The 18,555-nt window shown below is 38.9% G+C and overlaps 3 protein-coding genes across 10 annotated transcripts in view; 2 read left to right on the top strand and 1 right to left on the bottom strand.

Annotated features, from left to right (window-relative positions):
* PRY (polycystine-related-Y) overlaps positions 1–10,158 on the bottom strand; it is a 77,281-nt gene extending 67,123 nt beyond the window's left edge. For 4 of the 7 annotated variants that reach the window (XM_086836669.1, XM_086836667.1, XM_086836664.1 and 1 more), the window contains exons 1-4: positions 9,417–10,158; positions 9,212–9,363; positions 8,941–9,154; positions 8,253–8,887 (exon numbers count right to left, since the gene is read on the bottom strand). In XM_086836669.1, coding sequence (XP_086692795.1) covers positions 8,253–8,887; positions 8,941–9,154; positions 9,212–9,363; positions 9,417–10,026 — 1,611 coding nt within the window. In that variant the 5' untranslated portion in view covers positions 10,027–10,158. Of the gene's footprint in view, positions 1–3,446; positions 3,833–6,983; positions 7,562–8,252; positions 8,888–8,940; positions 9,155–9,211; positions 9,364–9,416 lie in introns of those variants that run through there. The other 3 variants (XM_086836666.1, XM_086836668.1, XM_086836670.1) reach the window with 3 other exon arrangements.
* mia (meiosis I arrest) lies at positions 4,008–6,244 on the top strand. Of its 2 annotated transcripts, XM_020956595.2 has the most exons (4): positions 4,008–4,516; positions 4,586–5,420; positions 5,483–5,652; positions 5,718–6,244. In XM_020956595.2, exons 1-4 carry the CDS (start codon positions 4,323–4,325, stop codon positions 6,142–6,144), a joined length of 1,626 nt encoding a protein of 541 aa, XP_020812254.1. In that variant the 5' UTR covers positions 4,008–4,322; the 3' UTR covers positions 6,145–6,244. The 2 variants fall into 2 exon arrangements, with proteins under 2 accessions (XP_020812254.1, XP_020812253.1); XM_020956594.2 differs by having other exon boundaries at positions 4,011–5,420.
* Positions 10,159–17,111: 6,953 nt separating the features above from the next.
* On the top strand, positions 17,112–18,339 carry LOC147643088 (uncharacterized). Its single transcript, XM_086836876.1, has 2 exons — positions 17,112–18,257; positions 18,322–18,339. Exons 1-2 carry the CDS (start codon positions 17,112–17,114, stop codon positions 18,337–18,339), a joined length of 1,164 nt encoding a protein of 387 aa, XP_086693002.1.
* The last annotated feature ends 216 nt before the right edge of the window (positions 18,340–18,555 follow it).

Raw genomic sequence — 18,555 nt, 5'->3', positions numbered from 1 at the left:
CTCCAATGGTCGTCCTGCCTGGCCTAAAGCCATACTGCATCGGGGAAAGACCCCCACCTCTGTCGATAGCTGCTGATAGGCGTGGATTGATTATTTTCTCTAGTAGCTTCCCGGTAGTGTCAAGCATTTATGGTGGTCGATAAGATGATGGGGTTAAGGGATCTCCTTTGCCCTTACTTATCAGAACTAATCGTTGCCTCTTCCAAGTGTCGAGGAATTTCTCGCTGGTAATGCAAGCGTTATAAATATCCAGCAGGATTTGGGGTCTACTCTCCGCGATCACTTTAAGGACCTCTGCTGGGATGTTGTCGGGCCCTGGGGCCTTCTTCCTTTTTTAAGGTTTCAGTAGCTCGTCCACTGTTAAGAGTTCGATCTGTTCTGCTATTGGTGGAGTAGTTCTCGCTTTGCTATTTGTGTGAGTGTGAAATAATGTTTTGACTATATGGTCCATTTGTTCTTCCTCCAGTTCTGGTTTTGTGCTTTTTGCTCTCAGCTTCTTCATCACGATTTTATACCCTAGCCCCCATGGGTCAGAGTTGACATCGTTGTAGAGACGTTGCCATGTTGTTGTTTTGCTTTTCCGGATGGCAGCATTTTAGTCCTTTTTGGATTTCTTAAATTGGTCCTCAAGTTCTGTAAGAATCCCCCTTCCTCTAGCCCTCGTGATGCGTCGTCAGTTTATAATACACGCTTCTCTAAGAGCTTTTATCTCTTCTGTCCACCAATACGCTTCTTGTCAGCGTTGCAGGCCTGTTTTATGGTTGCCATGTTGTTGCTAACTGCGTTACCGCCGCTCTGTCGGTTCTTTCTGTGGTCATTTTCTTGTATCTGCCTTGCCTTGTCTAGTCGGTTAACGGTCCATCCTTTTCTCGTTGGTCTTACTGTAGTCACTTCGTTTTCTGCTATGTTAAACATTGTATAGTTAAGGTCATATCCGTTGTAGGTGTTGAGGACTTTCCAATCGGTTATTTTATGCGCGCAGTTTTCTGTCACTAGGGTTATGTCGGGGATTGTGCCCTCGTCCCTACACGATTGAATGTCGGCATTGCCCCTACATTTGCTGTTAGCATTCCGATACTTGAAGCCATATTTAGGACTCTACGGCCTCGAGAGTCAGTTGATGCCATGCCCCATTCTTAAGCCCTTGACTTAAAGTTGTCTTCAATACATTCAAGTTTCATCTGGAAAGTCTGAATGTCGTCACTTGGGGTCAAATTACAGCTGAATATCGTCCAGTTTCTTATTTGTGTTAGAGCATGTCATTATCCGTTTTTGTCGCCTCTGTGTGAAAGAGTGGTAGGTTCGGGGATCTAAATTGCCGCCGTCTTCTAGCCAAACACCTTCGTTCCATTTCTTATATTGTTCGCTTATGATAACAACGTCACTTTGGTTTTCCAGCACAATTTGGTGCAGCAGGTCATTTTCCGTTCTGCTTCTATGCATATTTGCTTGAAGAATCTTAATGGCTTTCCTTTCCTGGCTACACTGGGGTAGTGCGCCGTCCCAGGGAGGAGTCTAACGTCGCTCCTGTTCTCTGATGTACAGATACAGCATCTCGGAGCTTTAGCGCAGGTCTTCATTTTATGACCACTTTCACCACATCTAATGCAGAGGTCTCTCCTATCCGGTCCTTTGCAATCCTTTGCAAATGTCCAGCCCCGAAACATTTGAAGCATCTCTTTATATCGATGCAACGCTTAACGCGGGATCGGTCCACCCTATTCTTATTGGTTTTCCCGTCAGTATCTTCAGCGCGTCTTCCGTTGGTAACGTAACAAACGCTCGCCTTTGTTCTGAGCTGTTTACTGCTGTCAAGTGGATTATGATTTTCTGGCACGTGTCGCCTATACCTTCTCTGATTGCTGAGATTATTTCATCTTCTTATGTGATGCTGTCGATGTCTCTGATTTCCAGTTTGACCAATTTCCTCATGCTCTTCAGTGTTCCGCACTCTTTAAAAGTGTCCCTAATATTTTTACATAATTTGACCGTTTCACTACCTTTTGCAAGTTCCATGAGCATATCACCTGCCTTCGTTTTTTCTGACCGATAGTATATTGCTATCTGATATCTTAAGGTTTAAGGTTTTTGCGCAGGTTGCACAACACCTCAGCATAGCTTCTTCCCTCTGGCGGTCTGACTAAGACGGCTGCTGGGCAAGTATGCATTCTTGTGCTAGTCTTTCCTTTTGTTCCCTGCTTCACTGTATCTGACTTGTGTCAGTGTGTTTTGTGTTTTGATTGTCTGAAAACCATCGTTTTCCTGTTTATTTTTCATCTTCTTCCTCCTCTCGGGCTACTGGCGGTCCTTTTCTGAAGTGTCGAAGTGGGGCTTCACTCACTGTATTGTCAGGTACGTATTCATTGGTTTGTCTTTTTCTTCGGTTTTCCAGCTAGATCGGTAGTTTTCCATGACATCAAAGAGCTCACTAAGTTCTGAGGTGCCATCCTGCACCTGCACTGCTTCACGAAAGCCATTGTTGACTATTTTTGTGAGTGAGTTTGAGTTGTAAGTTGACCATGCAATGCTTGCTCGGCGAAAGATACTTTTGTTAGTGCCATCTGTTGGTCAGTCGAATGTCGAGAGGCGGCGTAGCCACTATAGCAAGATAAGGTATATAGAGCACGAACGACTGGGTGTGAGAGAGCAACCAAAGCAATTGTCAACGGAGGACTTCTCTTTATTGGTCACCGAGCCTTTCCTTGTTTATATCGTCTATAAACAGTATAGTTTGGTAGATCTTTCATCTTAAGTAAACCATGATTTACTTATTGTAGTTACATGAACTTTGTTATCTCCTTAGAACTTAATATAACATATATGTATTATAGAACGGGCGTTCCACGCCATAATATTAAAAGTTTTACAAGAGTTATTTGTTTGCATATACTGATTGCTAAGTTTAATATTACTTGACTTTGTTCTCCCTTATTGGAGCATGTGTTGAGATTATTTATTAAGTCTTTTAATTAAGAGTCAGTTTGGGTATTTGGTAACGTGGATGCACTCCTGAGCGCATCTTTATAAGTGGCAAAGGGATGATGATACAATAGATTCTTATATTATTATTTGCTGAAGAGAGTGGACTTCGGAGTTCTTTGAACTCAACGTGAGATAGGACAGCATGGGCAGGTCTTATCAGTGGATGGATGATTGCCCTTGCAGTTGGCACATATTAAGTTGCTTGGATTCTCAGCTAATGTCTAAGTGAGCACAAGAAGTTTTAACTCAACAATTATTTAGGCCATGTCCAATTAATTGACAGTTGTAAAATTGTGTGTTATTTTGATATTTAATTTTGACGTGGTAGATCTACATCTTGTTGTTATATTGTAATGCTTTTGTTTATAAAATAAACAATGTACAGTTGTCAGACTTAGATCTTTTAACAGTATTAACATTTATGCATTGTAAGCCTATATTGGTTTTTGCTGGGAGTCTATCCATTCCAGACTTAACAGGTTTATACGATAGTATGTATAGAATTCCCAATGAAGTTCCTTGGGTTTTTCTGTGATCAGCTCAAATCACTGCTTGCAGGAAAATTTTATTACCAATGGAGATATTTTGTATTTAATATTTTTCAATTTAATGCATGGACATGGTAGCATAAAGTTGATTTTGGTTTTGTTTAATTACAGTAATAGGTGGTGGTTTGTCAACTTCTGTAGGTTCAATAGGACGATGGTAATTTGAATGTAATTTTAATGGCGACTTAAAAGTGGACTATAACTGAGTCAATTTCGGCTTCATGTGATATTATTCAAAGCGAAAGCAAATTCAAGTCAATATACAAATTCCAAAGGACCCATATTCGGTAAGAGCTAGGAAACTAAGAGGGAAAGGGAAAGATATTGATTTGATTAAAATATATTTTTAATATTATTATTTATTATTTATATAAAGTTAAGGATTGTGAACAAATGTTAGTTTTAGTCACTGTACGTTATAAATGTTTTTATTCTTTCCTTTTCTGTTTAAAATACAAGTTTTCCTTGTCGTTTTCACTTTTACACGGCTTTTATTATTCAGGTCTTCTCAAACAGTGATCTCCTGCTCTCAGCTACTTCCAAATCAACCCTCATTTTAACAGAGAGTCAACTTCTCGTGCTCTCTCATGAGAGAGTGTATCATCTCAATTCGTGTGACCAGAACATACTTATATTAACTAGCCTGTTACAGAATTGGTAGTAAACTAAACTATTTTAATCGTTTTGAAAATTTGATTGTCGGTCTACTGCAATCGCACTGCAAACGCCTATCGGAACACAAAATACCATCTCTATGAAAAGTTTTGACAGTTTTAAAAGTAAAGTAGAAAAATGGCTTATATTATAGATAACGAGGTAATCGTCCGCGAAAAGCAATCGTTCTCTAAGTGGTCCCTGAACTCGATATCTTTGCAAAGCACGGGACAGGAACTCGGTGAAAATGAAATCAAGTGCCTATCGTTCGAAGTCACTGAAGACATTAAAAATCTGTTGAATGAGGCGGGTAAATATTCGCGCCGAACTCGGTATGATCGCGTGCGGCGGTTCCACATCCAACATGCTGCTCAGACCCTTTGCCTTGACGTATTCTCCAGGCTGTTCCTGGAAGGGATCCTGGATTGGAATGTGTTGGAGGAACTTGAAGAACCCAGAACCGAATCCCCCGTGTCCATTCCTGAGGTTGGCCCAATGGACGTCGAAGTCACCTCTCCTTACGAACCAGATAATCCTGGAGCCATTGAGATTCCTTTGAACTCGTCAATAGACTCCGCCGGTCTTTCCGAAACTAATAATCCTGGAGCCTTTGAGATTGCTTTTAATTCGTCCCTCGACTCCGCCTATCTTTCCGAACCAGATAATCCCGGAGCCATTGAGGTTCCTTTGAACTTGTCAATTGACTCCGCCTGTCTTTCCGAACCAAATAATACTGGAGCCATTGAGATTCCTTTAAATTCGTCCCTCGACTCCGCCTGTCTTTCCGAACCTAATAATTCTGGAGCCATTGAGGTTCCCTTAAATACGTCCCTCGACTCCACCTGTCCTAACAAACCAGATAATCCTGACGGCATTGACATTCCTTTAAAATCATCCCTCGACTCCGCCTATCTGAGGAAGAAGCGATCTGGTTGGACTAGTCAGGAGCTGGCTCTGCTGATGCCTTGCAAAAACCTCCCGGTGACCAAGGAGCAGGTATATCTCTACCATAAGGTCACAGAGTCCATGGTGCTCGGTTCGGTTGCCACGCGTGAGCTTGGGCTGGAGGCTTTGTCCACAGATCCCACGTTTATTGTGCTGCTGCCCAACCTAAGCCTGTTCATCGCGGACGTCGTATTAATCAACGTGGCGGAAGAGAACACAGTATCTCTTTTCTTTTTGATGCGTATGGTCAACGCCCTATTGTCGAACGAAAATTTGAATTTAGACAATTATGTGAGTATTTGGAACTAGATGGTCAGAAGAAGCATCTTAAAAGTGCATCTATCGAATTGCAGCTTCATTTAATCCTGCCAGCTGTTCTATCCTGCCTGTTGACCAAGCAAATGATCCCCTCTATTGGCATGGCGGATCATTGGTCGTTGAGGGAATTCTGTGGGAGCATAGCCGCCGATATTGTCCGGAGCTACGATGGCTCTGACAACAGACTCCTTCTAAGGGTTATTGAGTGAGATCCCGGTGGTCCGCAAATTCAGGAGCATTTGTGGTTTAACATAATTTTTTTATTTGCAGCATCTACGAACAGGCTCTTTTGAAACAGTCTCTTACCACGATGTATGGTGCCGTTATCGGACTGGGAAAGATCGGCGATGAAGCAGTACGCACCTGTATTCTGCCAAAACTAAAATATATATCCGAACGCATTGAGCCGCACCTAAAGGAGAGCATGGCATATTCCAGCGCCAGCCTACACACTTTGGCCGCAAAATTCATCAGCCATCGACTGATGAAGATGTGCTCCCCATTACTGAATTATTCTCCACAAGATCCTCCCGAGGCGTTTGCTGCCACTTACGGATTTTTGGGACCGATGTTGCGTGCGGCAGTATTCGTGTCCCATGTTAAAGTGGATGTGGAAATTAGCGAAAACTGGAGAAAGCTGGAGGAAGCTGCCAAATCGGCACAGCAAGATTCCGACCTCGACGACTTGTGTTTGTAAAGCCAGAAAGTAACAGCAGCTAAAGTATTATAGGTGTCAATACATTATACATCTCATATTATGTATGCTAAATTAAAACTTAAACTTTAGCGCTGCATGAAAGAAACTACAAAGATTTTCCACCATTCACAGAGCAACTTAGAGAAGTTATATCGAGTGTCTTGAGAACTTACTTCCTTGTCATATTCAGCCCCAAGGAAACCTCAAAATTTTTTATGCTAATTGTCACAATGTTGCCGTTCCTGGTGTGCCCGAATGATGTATTCAATGAAACATTTAATGTCAACATTAACATGTGGTCCAGGATGCCTTTAACGGATCTGGTGGTCACCATATTGCTTGCAGTTTGCTTCCGTATTCTTAATTGTCTTTATTGGATCTGCGACTCGACGCTCTGTATTCTCTTCAGAGCTTGATCAATAAAAGTCTCCTTATTCGTTTGGCATTGCATCTGGTGTTTTTCAACGAAAAAAGAGAGACTAAAAGATCTTCCCTCGAGTGCATATATTTTTGCTATTGTTAAATTTTCTGTGGAGCAATTATCCAATTGGTTTTTGTAATAGAAATTGTCTATATGCGGTAATGAAAAGGTTTACCAGCGAATCGAAAGAACAAGTATTTTTAAATTGAAATAATTGGTTGCCAATCCAGACAGATCCCGTTCCACGCCATAAATCAATATTTCGTCCCACTTTCGTCGATGAGGTCGATAACAAATCAATTCAACATTAGATATTTTGTTCTTGGTTTCTCTAAAGTTTCTTCTAAAAAATATGTTCCGTTCCGTCGTCTTTTTTGGCATAAGGTTCAGGGGGCTTTAATGTATTATTTTTTACATTCCAGTTTTCTTCTTATAAAGGGTATTCCAATTCGCTTTCATCAAGGACTTCCTCTAGAGTTCCTTTACCTTCACCTCGGCAATTTTTCATAATTAAATTTTCGGTAATGAATCAGGGAATTTTGAGAGTTTTGAGTTTCATCGCTGCTCGTTCCAGTTCGCACCACAAATTTACCTTCTCACTACGGTCGTTTGAATATACTTATGTCCGTGATTTTTGATTCCTTAAAATCTTACTTATATCTGAATTTTTTCTTCTTTTCATCCATAAAACAAAATATTGGCAAAATTTAAGCAGAGATGGCATAAAGTCAGGCATACATTAGGAGTTAAATGAACCATTTACACTTTATCTTCGGCTGAAAATAGGAAATAAATTCTAAAATATCCACGTAAATTTCGTCCTTTTTTTTCCATTGTTATTTTCTTCGTGATCCTGAGCAGTAAATGTGGCGATTGGGGTAAGCACATACTATTTATTCCGGTAGCTCGAAAGTCACTTTTTATATTCATCTTCTTCAGAGGATTTGCCCAGCGCAACAATTAACACGGATTTTGTGATTACAGCCAATCAAATATCTAATTTGTAGTACATTGTTTTATTGGATTATTGAAAGAGATTATTATTTGATGAAAATTTGTTAAAAACTGAAAAAGTTATCATTTTTAATTGTATAAATTTCTCGATCGTTCCTATGGGAGCTGTATGATATATTAGGCCGATTTTCATAAAATCTTGCACAAAATTGTAGAATAATATGAAATGGCTATATCTCAAATTTGATCAAATTCTGTCGAAAACTAAAAATGTTATAATTTTTCTTGTAAAAATTTTCCGACCATTCCTATGGCAGCTATATAATATAGTAGTTCGATTTTCACAAATTTGTAAAATAAAATTGTAAATAAATTGGCTATATTTCAAATTTGTTGAAAATCTTTTGAAAACTGAAAAAGCTTTAATTTTTAATTGTATGATTTTCTCGATCGTTTCAATGAAAGCTATATGATATCGAAGTCCGATATTCATAAAATTTTACACAAAATTGTAGAATAACATAAAATGGTTATATCTTAAATTTGATTAAATTCAGTTGAAAACTGAAAATGTTATAATTTTTTTTTGTTAAAATTTTCCACAACAAAATTGGATAGAGTTAATTGTAAGAATAACCTTTTGAACCTACCACAATGTGTTTATGTAAGATATGTGTTTATATAACATAGATTCACTTGTTGCAAATTTTTGAATATTCAGAGTGGTACATACCATAACTGTAATACGTTCCGTCGGTGGAAGTCGCACTAGTATTTTATCATCTGTCCTGCATTCGTCGACAAGGAAATTGTTAACACCAATGCAATACTGTAGGGGCTTGAACCGAGCTTGGCTCAGCCTACACTGTAAATAAAATTGGGTTTCTTGAGCTTTTCCGGTTTTAGGGCTTATGGTGCAATTACTATTTGATGGACCTATGTTTTTTTCCATGGTCACTAAAGTAGTTCCGTGATAAATAATATTTGGATTATATCGATTTACAGCTTTCACATTGAGATTTATTGTGATTTTACGCTTTTTTGAGTCCATAACGTTAAATATAAGTCTTTTAGAAGCGCCTTCCACTCGTGTATTGTCCACTTTCCACTGCCATGTTCTAATATTTTTATTAATGCAACGAGAACATTGCCCTTTCAGATGAATAGGAAATTCTACAGTATACTTTTTTCCATTACAGTTGCTAACACATAGAATATTCAAATGTATAAGATGACGCGAAGAGGAAAAAACTATGGTTTGCCTAGCAATAGCTGTGCGAAGTGGATCAAATGCAGACCTTATAAGTAATATTATCTTTAAGGTCTGGTTATTGGGTTGAGAGTAAGCTGGTATAATAACCCGACTGCCTGGGGACGAAAATTTGTTTTAAATGTTGTTCATTTACACATTATAGTCTTACATGTGCCCATTTTTCGATGACAAGATTTTTTTTTCTGCTTTTTAGTTGAAGAACATGACCACCAGTAAGCCAAGTGTTGTGAACCAGTCCTAGGCATAGCCAAGTCTCTGCTTGGACTACCGTTAATACTTATACTCTTCCCACGAAATACTTCTCTATAATTTCCACCACGAATAGATGCAAATAATCGTTGGGAAGCCAATGTAAGATAACACTGTAAGTCAAAGTTGTAAATCATAATAATTTCATGGTTTCCTACTCAAAAACTCACCCTGGCAGTAAGTGGAGCTCGACGCCCTAGAATTTTCGCATTAAGGCGAATTAATACCATTCGGTTTAGCGGTGACTGCTGACGAAAGTTGAGGCGATATCCGGCAACCTTTAGTTCTGGTTTTGAAGTCGCACCCAAAAATTCGAATAGTTCTTTAAACAAATAAGATGTTATTTGCAATATTTTCTTTCTCCTAAAGACTTACCTGACTCTGTACTATCGTGCAAAGTCCAATAGTATTGAATAAAGTTGTCCATTGGACAATGTTTTAAGAAAAAAGCTCTTAAGAGAATCACTTTCGATGTTTCATAATGTAACGGCCGATTTGAATCGTGACAACGAGAAATGTCAATTTGTGGCTCACATGAAGTAAGCAGGTTAGGCCTAATAATTGTGTAAGTTGTGCTTTGATTTTCTTTTTCAAATGAGCCGTCATTTGTTATAAGGACATTAATATTAAAGAAACCATTCGATAAAAAATTAGCTCTGCATAGATGAAAAAAACACTTTTCGTACGGTAACTTAGCATCATATCTTACTCCAAAAAAAGATAGAGTTGTTGTTAAGTTTTTCGTTTTATACCAAACCAAAGATTCTTTTCGCTCACTTGTATTCGTCTGGAAATAATCAACCAAAATCCTTTCATTTAAGGTTACCTTAGTTGTAAACCATTTATTGGGTAAGGACTGCAACGTAATGATAATTTTTGGATTTCCGTGTACATGAAGTCGATTAGTAAAAACATTAAGGCTTGAAAACAAAGCAAATACATCCAAAAATATAAAGGTAATTAGATAGAAATATGTTTTTTGCATGATTTGAAATAATATTATTTTGTTCGTACTGGTAATGTTTTAGGAATATGATGCTGCGATCAAAAAAAAATATTTGTTGTGTTTATTAAATAACTTGTATATGTGTTTCTAAGTCGAGTTGCCACCACACCGACTTATGTTTCAATACAAAACTGATTTCACATAAAGCTTTACCAGCCGGCTTTGCATATCATATGTATAAATTGCAAATCTTTAATAAATTGCAGAAACTACTCGATTATCGGCAAGTGAATTAAGTGCGCAGTATAGGCAGTAGGCGTTCTGAATACACAAGCTTATAAGGAATATAAGGATTTCCCTACAAACTTATACCTTCTGATGTAGGAGGATGAAGTCACGTTAGCTGCGAGCCATCTATTAAGATCCCAGATCACTTCATCTGGTATCAGCTGGACATCTTAGTCATGTGTGTACAATTTTTTGACTTTGCCCGCACATGATCATATACACATTTGTCTATAAACAAATTTTATAGCAACATAACGAACCGCTGCAGAAGTGCACTGTAAAGCACTTGTCTGCATAGATGAAATTACAAACGCCTTTTTAGCCCAAAATATATACATATCCGAAAGAGAAATTTCCAGTCCATCCATGAGTGAAACTACTGCATTATAAAATTTATCTTCTTGTTATACCCTTGCAGGGTATCATAATTTCAGTCAGAAGTTTGCAACGCAGTGAAGGAGGCACCTCCGACCATATAAAGTAAATATATTCTTGATCAGGATCAACAGCCGAGTCGATCTAGCCATATCCATCTGTCCGTCTGTCCGTTTCTACGCAAACTAGTCTCTAGTTTTGAAGCTATCTGAATGAAACTTTGCATGTAGTCTTCTATATACTCTCACTCGTATATATGTCGGAACGGGTCGGATCGGACGACTATATCATATAGCTCCCATAGGAACGATCGAGAAATTAATTCAATTAATTAGTATAACATTTTCAGTTTTTAACAGATTTTCATCAAATTTGATACATAGCCATTTTATAAGAAATAAAAGAAATTAATAAAATTAAAGATTATAACTTCTTCAGTTGTCACCAGATTTTCATCAAATATGAGATATAGCAATTTTATTTTAATCTACAAATTTGTGTAAAGTTATAAAAAAAAACCGGACTACTATATTACATAGCTGCCATAGGAACGATCAAAAAATGAATACAATTAAAAATTATAACGTTTTCAGCTTTCAGCAGATTTTCATTAAATTTAAGATATAGCCATTTTATATCAGTCTTAAATTTTGTGTCAAATTTTATGAAAATCGGACGACTATATCACACAGGTGCCATACAAACCATCGTTAGATGTGGAGCAAAAATGCAAATCTGTGAATGTAAAACTGAAAATATAATATGTATAGGTGAATGAAATGAAAGCAGGTATTATTTCATTGTTTTTTAACATTAATATATATATTTTATATTGTATGGAAGGAATCCAGGAAGTCATCGAAGTTCTATGTATCTGCAAGGGTATATAAACTTCGGCGAGCCGAAGTTAGCTTCCTTTCTTGTTTTTCTTTGCCTCCTGTCACGCATTGCGTCCCTGATAACGATATCGGTTCGAGTATCCCTATGTTGCTTCCGAAGAGCCTGACGGAAAATATTTCAACGAAGAACAGGAGCGGTCTTATGGAATCACCTGTTACAATCTCTGGCCATCGAACAAAAGACTATCATTTCCACATAACAAGAAAAAATTTCCATCCCAGGTCTGATGGGTCAACGCCTCTATTCGTTATATAAAATTATCGACACTTAAGCCCACAGTTAAGTTCGCCTCTATTATTTGTGAAATTTGCTGACTTAGCTGCGTAAGCAATTTATCTCGCATCCCTTGTATGGCTTGTGTCATAATGCTGCCAATATCTGCCTCAGAGCGATCCTCTTCCTACCAGGCGGTGGCGAGTCTATCTTTGCTTTGCTTCCAGAAGGACTCTGAATTGTGAGAACCCCGCAAGTCGGACATTTCCTATGCCGCCTAGAATACGAAGTGATGCAGTTCTTGCGAAACTCGTCGCGTTTTATAATTTGTAAGTGACGGACATGGATAGATCTTTATCACAAAACCTACATTTGGGAACGCTTTCAGCCTCTTCTCTCTCTACCGCGCTCATTTTCTCCTTGCCTCAAAAATAAAATGCACAAAAAATTAGCAACTATTATAAACTACTGCAAACGAAAAGTTAACACGAAATATAAAGATTAATCCAGTGATCTAAAACTTAAGAGCGTATCTATCTACATATATATTGTAGCAGGCCAGTTAAGAGAAGTATGCTCTGGTCACTCTAATTGTGATGTTACGTTCCGTAAAGAGGGAGCATGGGTGAGCGACTGGCTGACAGAATGGGGGTTGTTTGAGTGGTTGCTGAGAGCGGCAGATCATTTGGTGAGAGAAACTGAACAAGAGAAGAAGTAAAAAAGGCAAGAGAAAAGAAAAGACAAAACGAAATATCAAAACTGTATATTTAACAATAATCATAATAATAAATAAGAACAAGAAATAATAATAAAGAATAAATAAAACCAAGAAACGAAAGTGAAGTGTTCAATACGAAAAGGCGGTCACATTCATCAGAAGTGGGATTCAGAATCAAAATTTTTCTCATCATTTGAAAAACTAAAATAAAATAATGGATTTGAACATAGCGGACATAACGGTTGTGCAATAAAAACGGTGGTTGGAGCTGTTGAATTTGCCCACGAGGGGCACAAAAGTGGAGCTGTTCGCAAGGCTAGCCAAGGTCCCGATTGAAATTCGGGGCAGTGCTCCGGAAGAGAGTGTGGAGATGGAACAGCTAGGTGACACGGACGTGGAAAGCGACGGTAAGCTGGAGATCGCCAAAGAAACTCTTGGAGAATTGCGCGAGGAAATTGCCAAGGCGAGAAAAATTCTGGCAGATTTGAATCGCCAGATCGGCGCCAATGTCGGCAGCTGCCGAGCAACGAAGACGGCGGGAATGGAAGAGACGAAAATGCTCGACTTCGGCATGGTTCCGAGAAGGCAGGACAGCTAGGCGGTGGAGTTGGCGATAGTGGTGCGCGACGAAACAACGACGACAACAACAACAGTTCCGAGAACTTTGAATAGCTACCTACCAGAAGTTTCCAGAACACACAACGAGGGGACGGCAGAGGCGACGTACAGCGAGATGGCGAAATGGCAACAGAGAGTTTTGCATCACCTGGTTTTAACATGGCCAGAGAAATGCTAATGGACTTCGGTAGCAAGGTGTGTGTGCGATCGTGGATTGACAGTGGGACAGTATTTCGGCCCTTCATAGATTGACAGACATGCAGCGGCGAATTTTGTTGATCAGCAAGCTTAAGGGAGGTTCCTTAGAATGCACTATGGTCCAGAAGTTGATTTTTTATACCCTTGCAGGGTATTATAATTTCAGTCAGAAGTTTGCAACGCAGTGAAGGAGGCACCTCCGACTATATAAAGTATATACATATTTTCTTGATCAGGATCAACAGCCGAGTCGATCTAGCCATGTCCGTCTGTCCGTTTCTACGCAAACTAGTCTCTCAGTTTTGAAGCTATAGTAATGAAACTTTGTAGTTAGCCTTCTATATACTCTCACTCGTATATATGTCGGAACGGGCCGGATCGGACGACTATATTATATAGCTGCCATAGGAACGATCGGAAAATAAAAAAAAAAATTTTAACTTTTCAGTTTTCAATAAAATTGGATCAAATTTGAGATATAGCCATTTTACTATACATTTTACTCTACAATTTTCGTAAAATTTTATGAAAATCGGGCTACTATATCATATAGAAGATTTAAGTTAACCCCGGTGGTTATTTGCAAACTTTAACACAAATCGAGAGCACGAGAAAAAAACACGTCTGTTCACTTGGAAAGATGAAAGATTGATGGAAAGGGGGTCTCGTATCAAACTAGGTTGAGTTGTTTCCAAGTCATGTTTAAGGGGTTTATCTTCATTTTTAGTGAGATCTTTTTTTAGGGAAAGGCAATTATTTTTGTACTTCCATCGTAATAAGAAATTAAATTTTCGGTAGCCAGGACAAAACGGCATCTGGTTTTCAGTACCTCTATTTTTATTGGCTTAAATTCGACTTCCACCGGTGCGCTGATGGCTGGAATCCTTCCATAGCCGAACTCGGGCTAAGCAATGGATGACCAAAATGGAATTGTCCTTACTTTTTTAAGGAGTCTATCGCGAAGTGCTCGCATTTGCGAGGATTTATGTCGTCGCCTTCTTCTTTACTTACTATCTCGTCAACTTCGAGCTTAATTGATGCAGCCCAACGAAACAGATAACTTGATGGGGTATCTGGGGGGAATCGTCGTCAAAGGTATTTTCCGTTGAACCTATGAATGGGTGTGTATTTAAAAAGTTACAAAAAATTAAAAAATTGCCAATGTTTGTTTCTTAAAAATGTAAGATATATATGTATATCTTTGCCAAAGAATTATATGAATTAATTTACCTGAATGCAGATTTATTGATTCTGAATCTAAAATAATGAAACTAATTTCCTCCTGCAATTGCTGCGTTCCATAATTTCCAATAAATTTTAATGAGCTTTTCAGCAGAGTAGCCTCTTCTCCATATTTCTTGCACCTCGAAATAATTAGCAGGGCTTGTAGTTATACTTCGGGCATCATTTGGATTGGGGGCCAGAGTTAGTTGTCCGATTTCAAATAAATAAAACCTTTAAACGAGCTTCTTCTCATTTTTTTTTTAAATCAGCCCAATTTTTTATATAAATTTTTATACATATGCTCTGGGCAAGTTATCCGACATACACGCATCAGCATATGCCTCCACAGTGTCGAATGTTGCAAAAGCCAGGCAACAAGCTGATAGCAGAGCTCTTGACGAATCACACACCTGCAATAAGTTTTAACTCATTATAAATAATAAATTTATATATAAATAAATTTATATTTTAATAATATTACCACTTCCTTTGGATACTGCTCACCCGTTTGGATCCAACGCAGCAACCAAGCCGTTATTGACACCACGTCCTGTTTCTCGGTAAGAATCGAGAACACAACAAACTGACCAACGTTGATTGCAGAACGGCAATATGGAGAAAAATATGATGGGTTTTCTTTTTTTATCTACGTGGACGTACTCGAGGAATCTGCCTCCCGATGCATCTAAGGTTTTTTTTTTATTTATTTATTTATAAAAATACATAGCAATGACTTCCATTCTTAAATTATACTCTTACCTCTGCACAACAAAGGGAGGGTTTTTTAAGGATGTGCTCCGACTCACATCAAGTGGGCAGAGGTAAGGATAGGTAATTTAACAAATTTTGTAAACTCGATGGACAATTCAACATGTAACAGAAAATAATACTTATTGTACATGGAACATAGAACACGGAAAGGATCATGCTCGTCAATGTTCGTCTTAAAGACGTTAAGGGCTATTGGACGAAAATGACGAGGCCTTACAGGGACAGCGTGTCGTAATTTGCTTACAAGGTATAAGGAGCAAATTTGAACGTTAATTAGTTTAAGAATAAAAATAATGCCGTGGCAGGTTCGATGATCCTTTAGGGTGGGGAGGCTTAAAAGTCGTAGCCTGTTTGCATATTATGGAAGAAGACTTGTGGGTCCCAGTTTAATCCACATGGACGGCTTTGCTTCCTGCTGGTTATAAATTCGAATTTGATGTGGAGACCAAATATTCTTACCAACGGCTCACACTATTTATTTTCCTTTTAGCTTCGTTTTATGTCTGAAATTGCATCTAATGCATCGGCTTTCCGATATTGCTTCTTTGCCGCTTCGTACTTCGCGTTTCTACACACTGACGCTACATATAAGTGGGGTGGTTCCACATCATCACATTCCAATAGTTTCGACGCTGTTTTCGCCCTATAAAAACGCGTCGATTCCTTTTCCAAATAAGACACAATCATATATCGTGTTTGTATGAGAGAATCGAAATGCCTGATCGGCATTTCCGATCAATTGAATTTTGCTCAAAAATATCAGTTGAATTCAGGAAGCTGTTCTTAGTCTTTTTTAAGCTTGATCGGATGGCAAACTTATACTCTTAAAAAAATTTGTCAAAACTATTAAAAAGGTCTGCACTCATAAAATATTTGTCTAGATTTAAGAAAAATCGCCCTAAAAAAATTCGCCCTTAAACTAAGAAAATCAAGACAAGCCACCATTAACACAATTTTTTAGGGTTAATTTACATTTTTTTCTAAAATCTAGGTCGATTTTTCCTGATTTTATTTGTTTAACTTCTTTCTCAATATACGCGCAGGTCAATTTTTCGTGTAACCATGTCGAATTCGCCCTAAACCTACAGAACACAGAATTAAGTTTGAAAGGGGAAGGCAGGAGAATGACGGAGAAGATATTTTCGGTATTCTTTTTCGAAGAAACTTCGGGAGGGCTTCGAGTTTTCAGTTCGTGTAAAGGGTAAGGGATAGCTTCGAGTTTTCAGTGCGTTTAAAAAGATTAAAGTGTTAAGTTGCGTGTAAAAATTCATCGAGCAATTTTTAAAAAAATTAAAAGGGGGTGTGTTGCTCAATATTTTTGAAGGTAAGTTTATTATTCTTGTTTACTTAAAGGTATTTATATAGATTTATATTCTTAACCTAATAAAAAATTAAGAACGGAATTTCACAATTAATGCAATAAAGTGCCTTACTTGGGACAAACTGCGTGGGGAAACTCCAACGGAGCTTGTTGGTGTAGGCGTGGAGTTTTTTAATTACCTTGAAAAACTCAGGCGCAATGTAAGTAATTCAATATTAACTATTGTAAACATCGTATTTACGCGCCCTAGTGTAACCATATTATTAGAAGATATCATTAAGTATATCGATAAGTCCTCGATGTAAAAGCTAGATTTTAAGAGACGCCACTTTAGAAAAGGAGACGCCATGGACAATAAGTGCAAATATTAAAGATTGTTAATTTTAAACCATCCCGCGCAGTTTCAATTAAATAAAAGTCCGTAGAGTTTACAAATCAGGTGTGGGGTTCGCCCAAAGCAATATTATGATGAAATACGCTGAGATACTCAACCTGACGATGGAGGGGCTTTCTGAATGGCTTTCCGAGAAACGTGTGCCGCTAACCGGGAAGGAGAGCATTCACCAGTTGCGAGGAATGGTGAGGAGTATGCTTGCGGACCGAGATCATGACGCCTTGAAAGATGCGGAGGAGCAAAGTGTGTGCGAAGGCGTGGCGGATGGCGTGTGCGAGAATGTGGCGGATGGCGTCTGCGAGAGCGTGGTGGATGGCGTGTGCGAAACCGTGGTGGATGGTGTGTGCGAGCAGGAGGAAGACCAAGACGAGATGGTCAAAATCATGAACCAGATTAAGCTGTATACGGCACGAAAGGATCTTGCTTCCGCCTCGGAAGGCAAATCGGCGTTGGATATCAGAGACCTTGAGGCTAATTTGCGAAGATATTCTGGAGATGATAACCTGTCTGTTCATGCATGGGTCCGTGAGTTTGAACTGGTGGCAGCTATACACGGATTAAACGACTTGCAGCGTTGGCTGTTGAGTAATCGAGTGCTGGAGGGCACGGCTCGCTCGTACATCATGCTGGAGAAACCCGCGACTTGGAAGGAACTTAGTGAGCAGCTGAAGAAAACCTTTGGATTCCAAATGTCCAATCACCAGGTGGCAAAGCAGTTGCAGAACCGTATAATTCTCAAGGATGAGTCGGTTCTACAATATTTCATTGCGATGCGTAGTATTGCTGAGCAAGGAGCATTTGAGGACACAGACATCATAAAGTATATTGTTGATGGGCTACAGGATCATACCGGATGTGCGGCTCTTCTCTATTATTGCACTTCCCTTGATGAGTTACGTGAGAAGATGATGCGATACCAGCTTGTGCACGTGGAAAACAGGCGGAAGACACCGGTAGTACCTTTGCGTCCGGTTATACCTTTGCGACCGTCACCTGTAACTAGATCTATGAGTTCTGGAGGAGAGACCGCAAACGTAAGATGCTTCAATTCTCGATTAATGGGACACTTCAGCAGTCAGTGTCAGAAGCCGAAGCGCCCGGATGGAGCTTGTTTCCATTGTTTCGAGACTGGGCACCAATATCGGCAGTACCCAAACCGTAGGAGAACAGCTGTCCTCTCAACTAGTGACGGGAAGGACGAGAAGGAAGGTGACGACGATTCCATTGGAGGAAATTCCTTTATTCAATTAGTAAGCATACGATTACCTAGTAAAGAGGGATGCACTGATATTGATAACATTTTTGCATTATTAGATACCGGAAGCCCAGTGAGTTTCGTAAGCAGGGGTGTTATTCCGCAAGTAGTGAAGAATGAGCGCTTGGTGAATAGCAGTTTTCGCGACCTTAGCGGCCAAAGAATTTTGACATTTAGAAAAATAGAGATCTTACTTTTGTTTAAGAATAAGAATTATAGCATTGAAGCTTTTGTCATTCCTGATTTCATATTACCAACACCTATACTACTAGGCATAGACGTACTCAAACTTT

The sequence above is a fragment of the Drosophila serrata genome, unplaced genomic scaffold, assembly GCF_035046125.1.
Source record: "Drosophila serrata isolate PLE 108 unplaced genomic scaffold, ASM3504612v1 contig_293, whole genome shotgun sequence".
NCBI classification, from domain to species: Eukaryota; Metazoa; Arthropoda; class Insecta; order Diptera; family Drosophilidae; genus Drosophila; species Drosophila serrata.
Note: the sequence above shows the minus strand (reverse complement) of the source record. Positions and strands in the feature narration are given on the sequence as shown.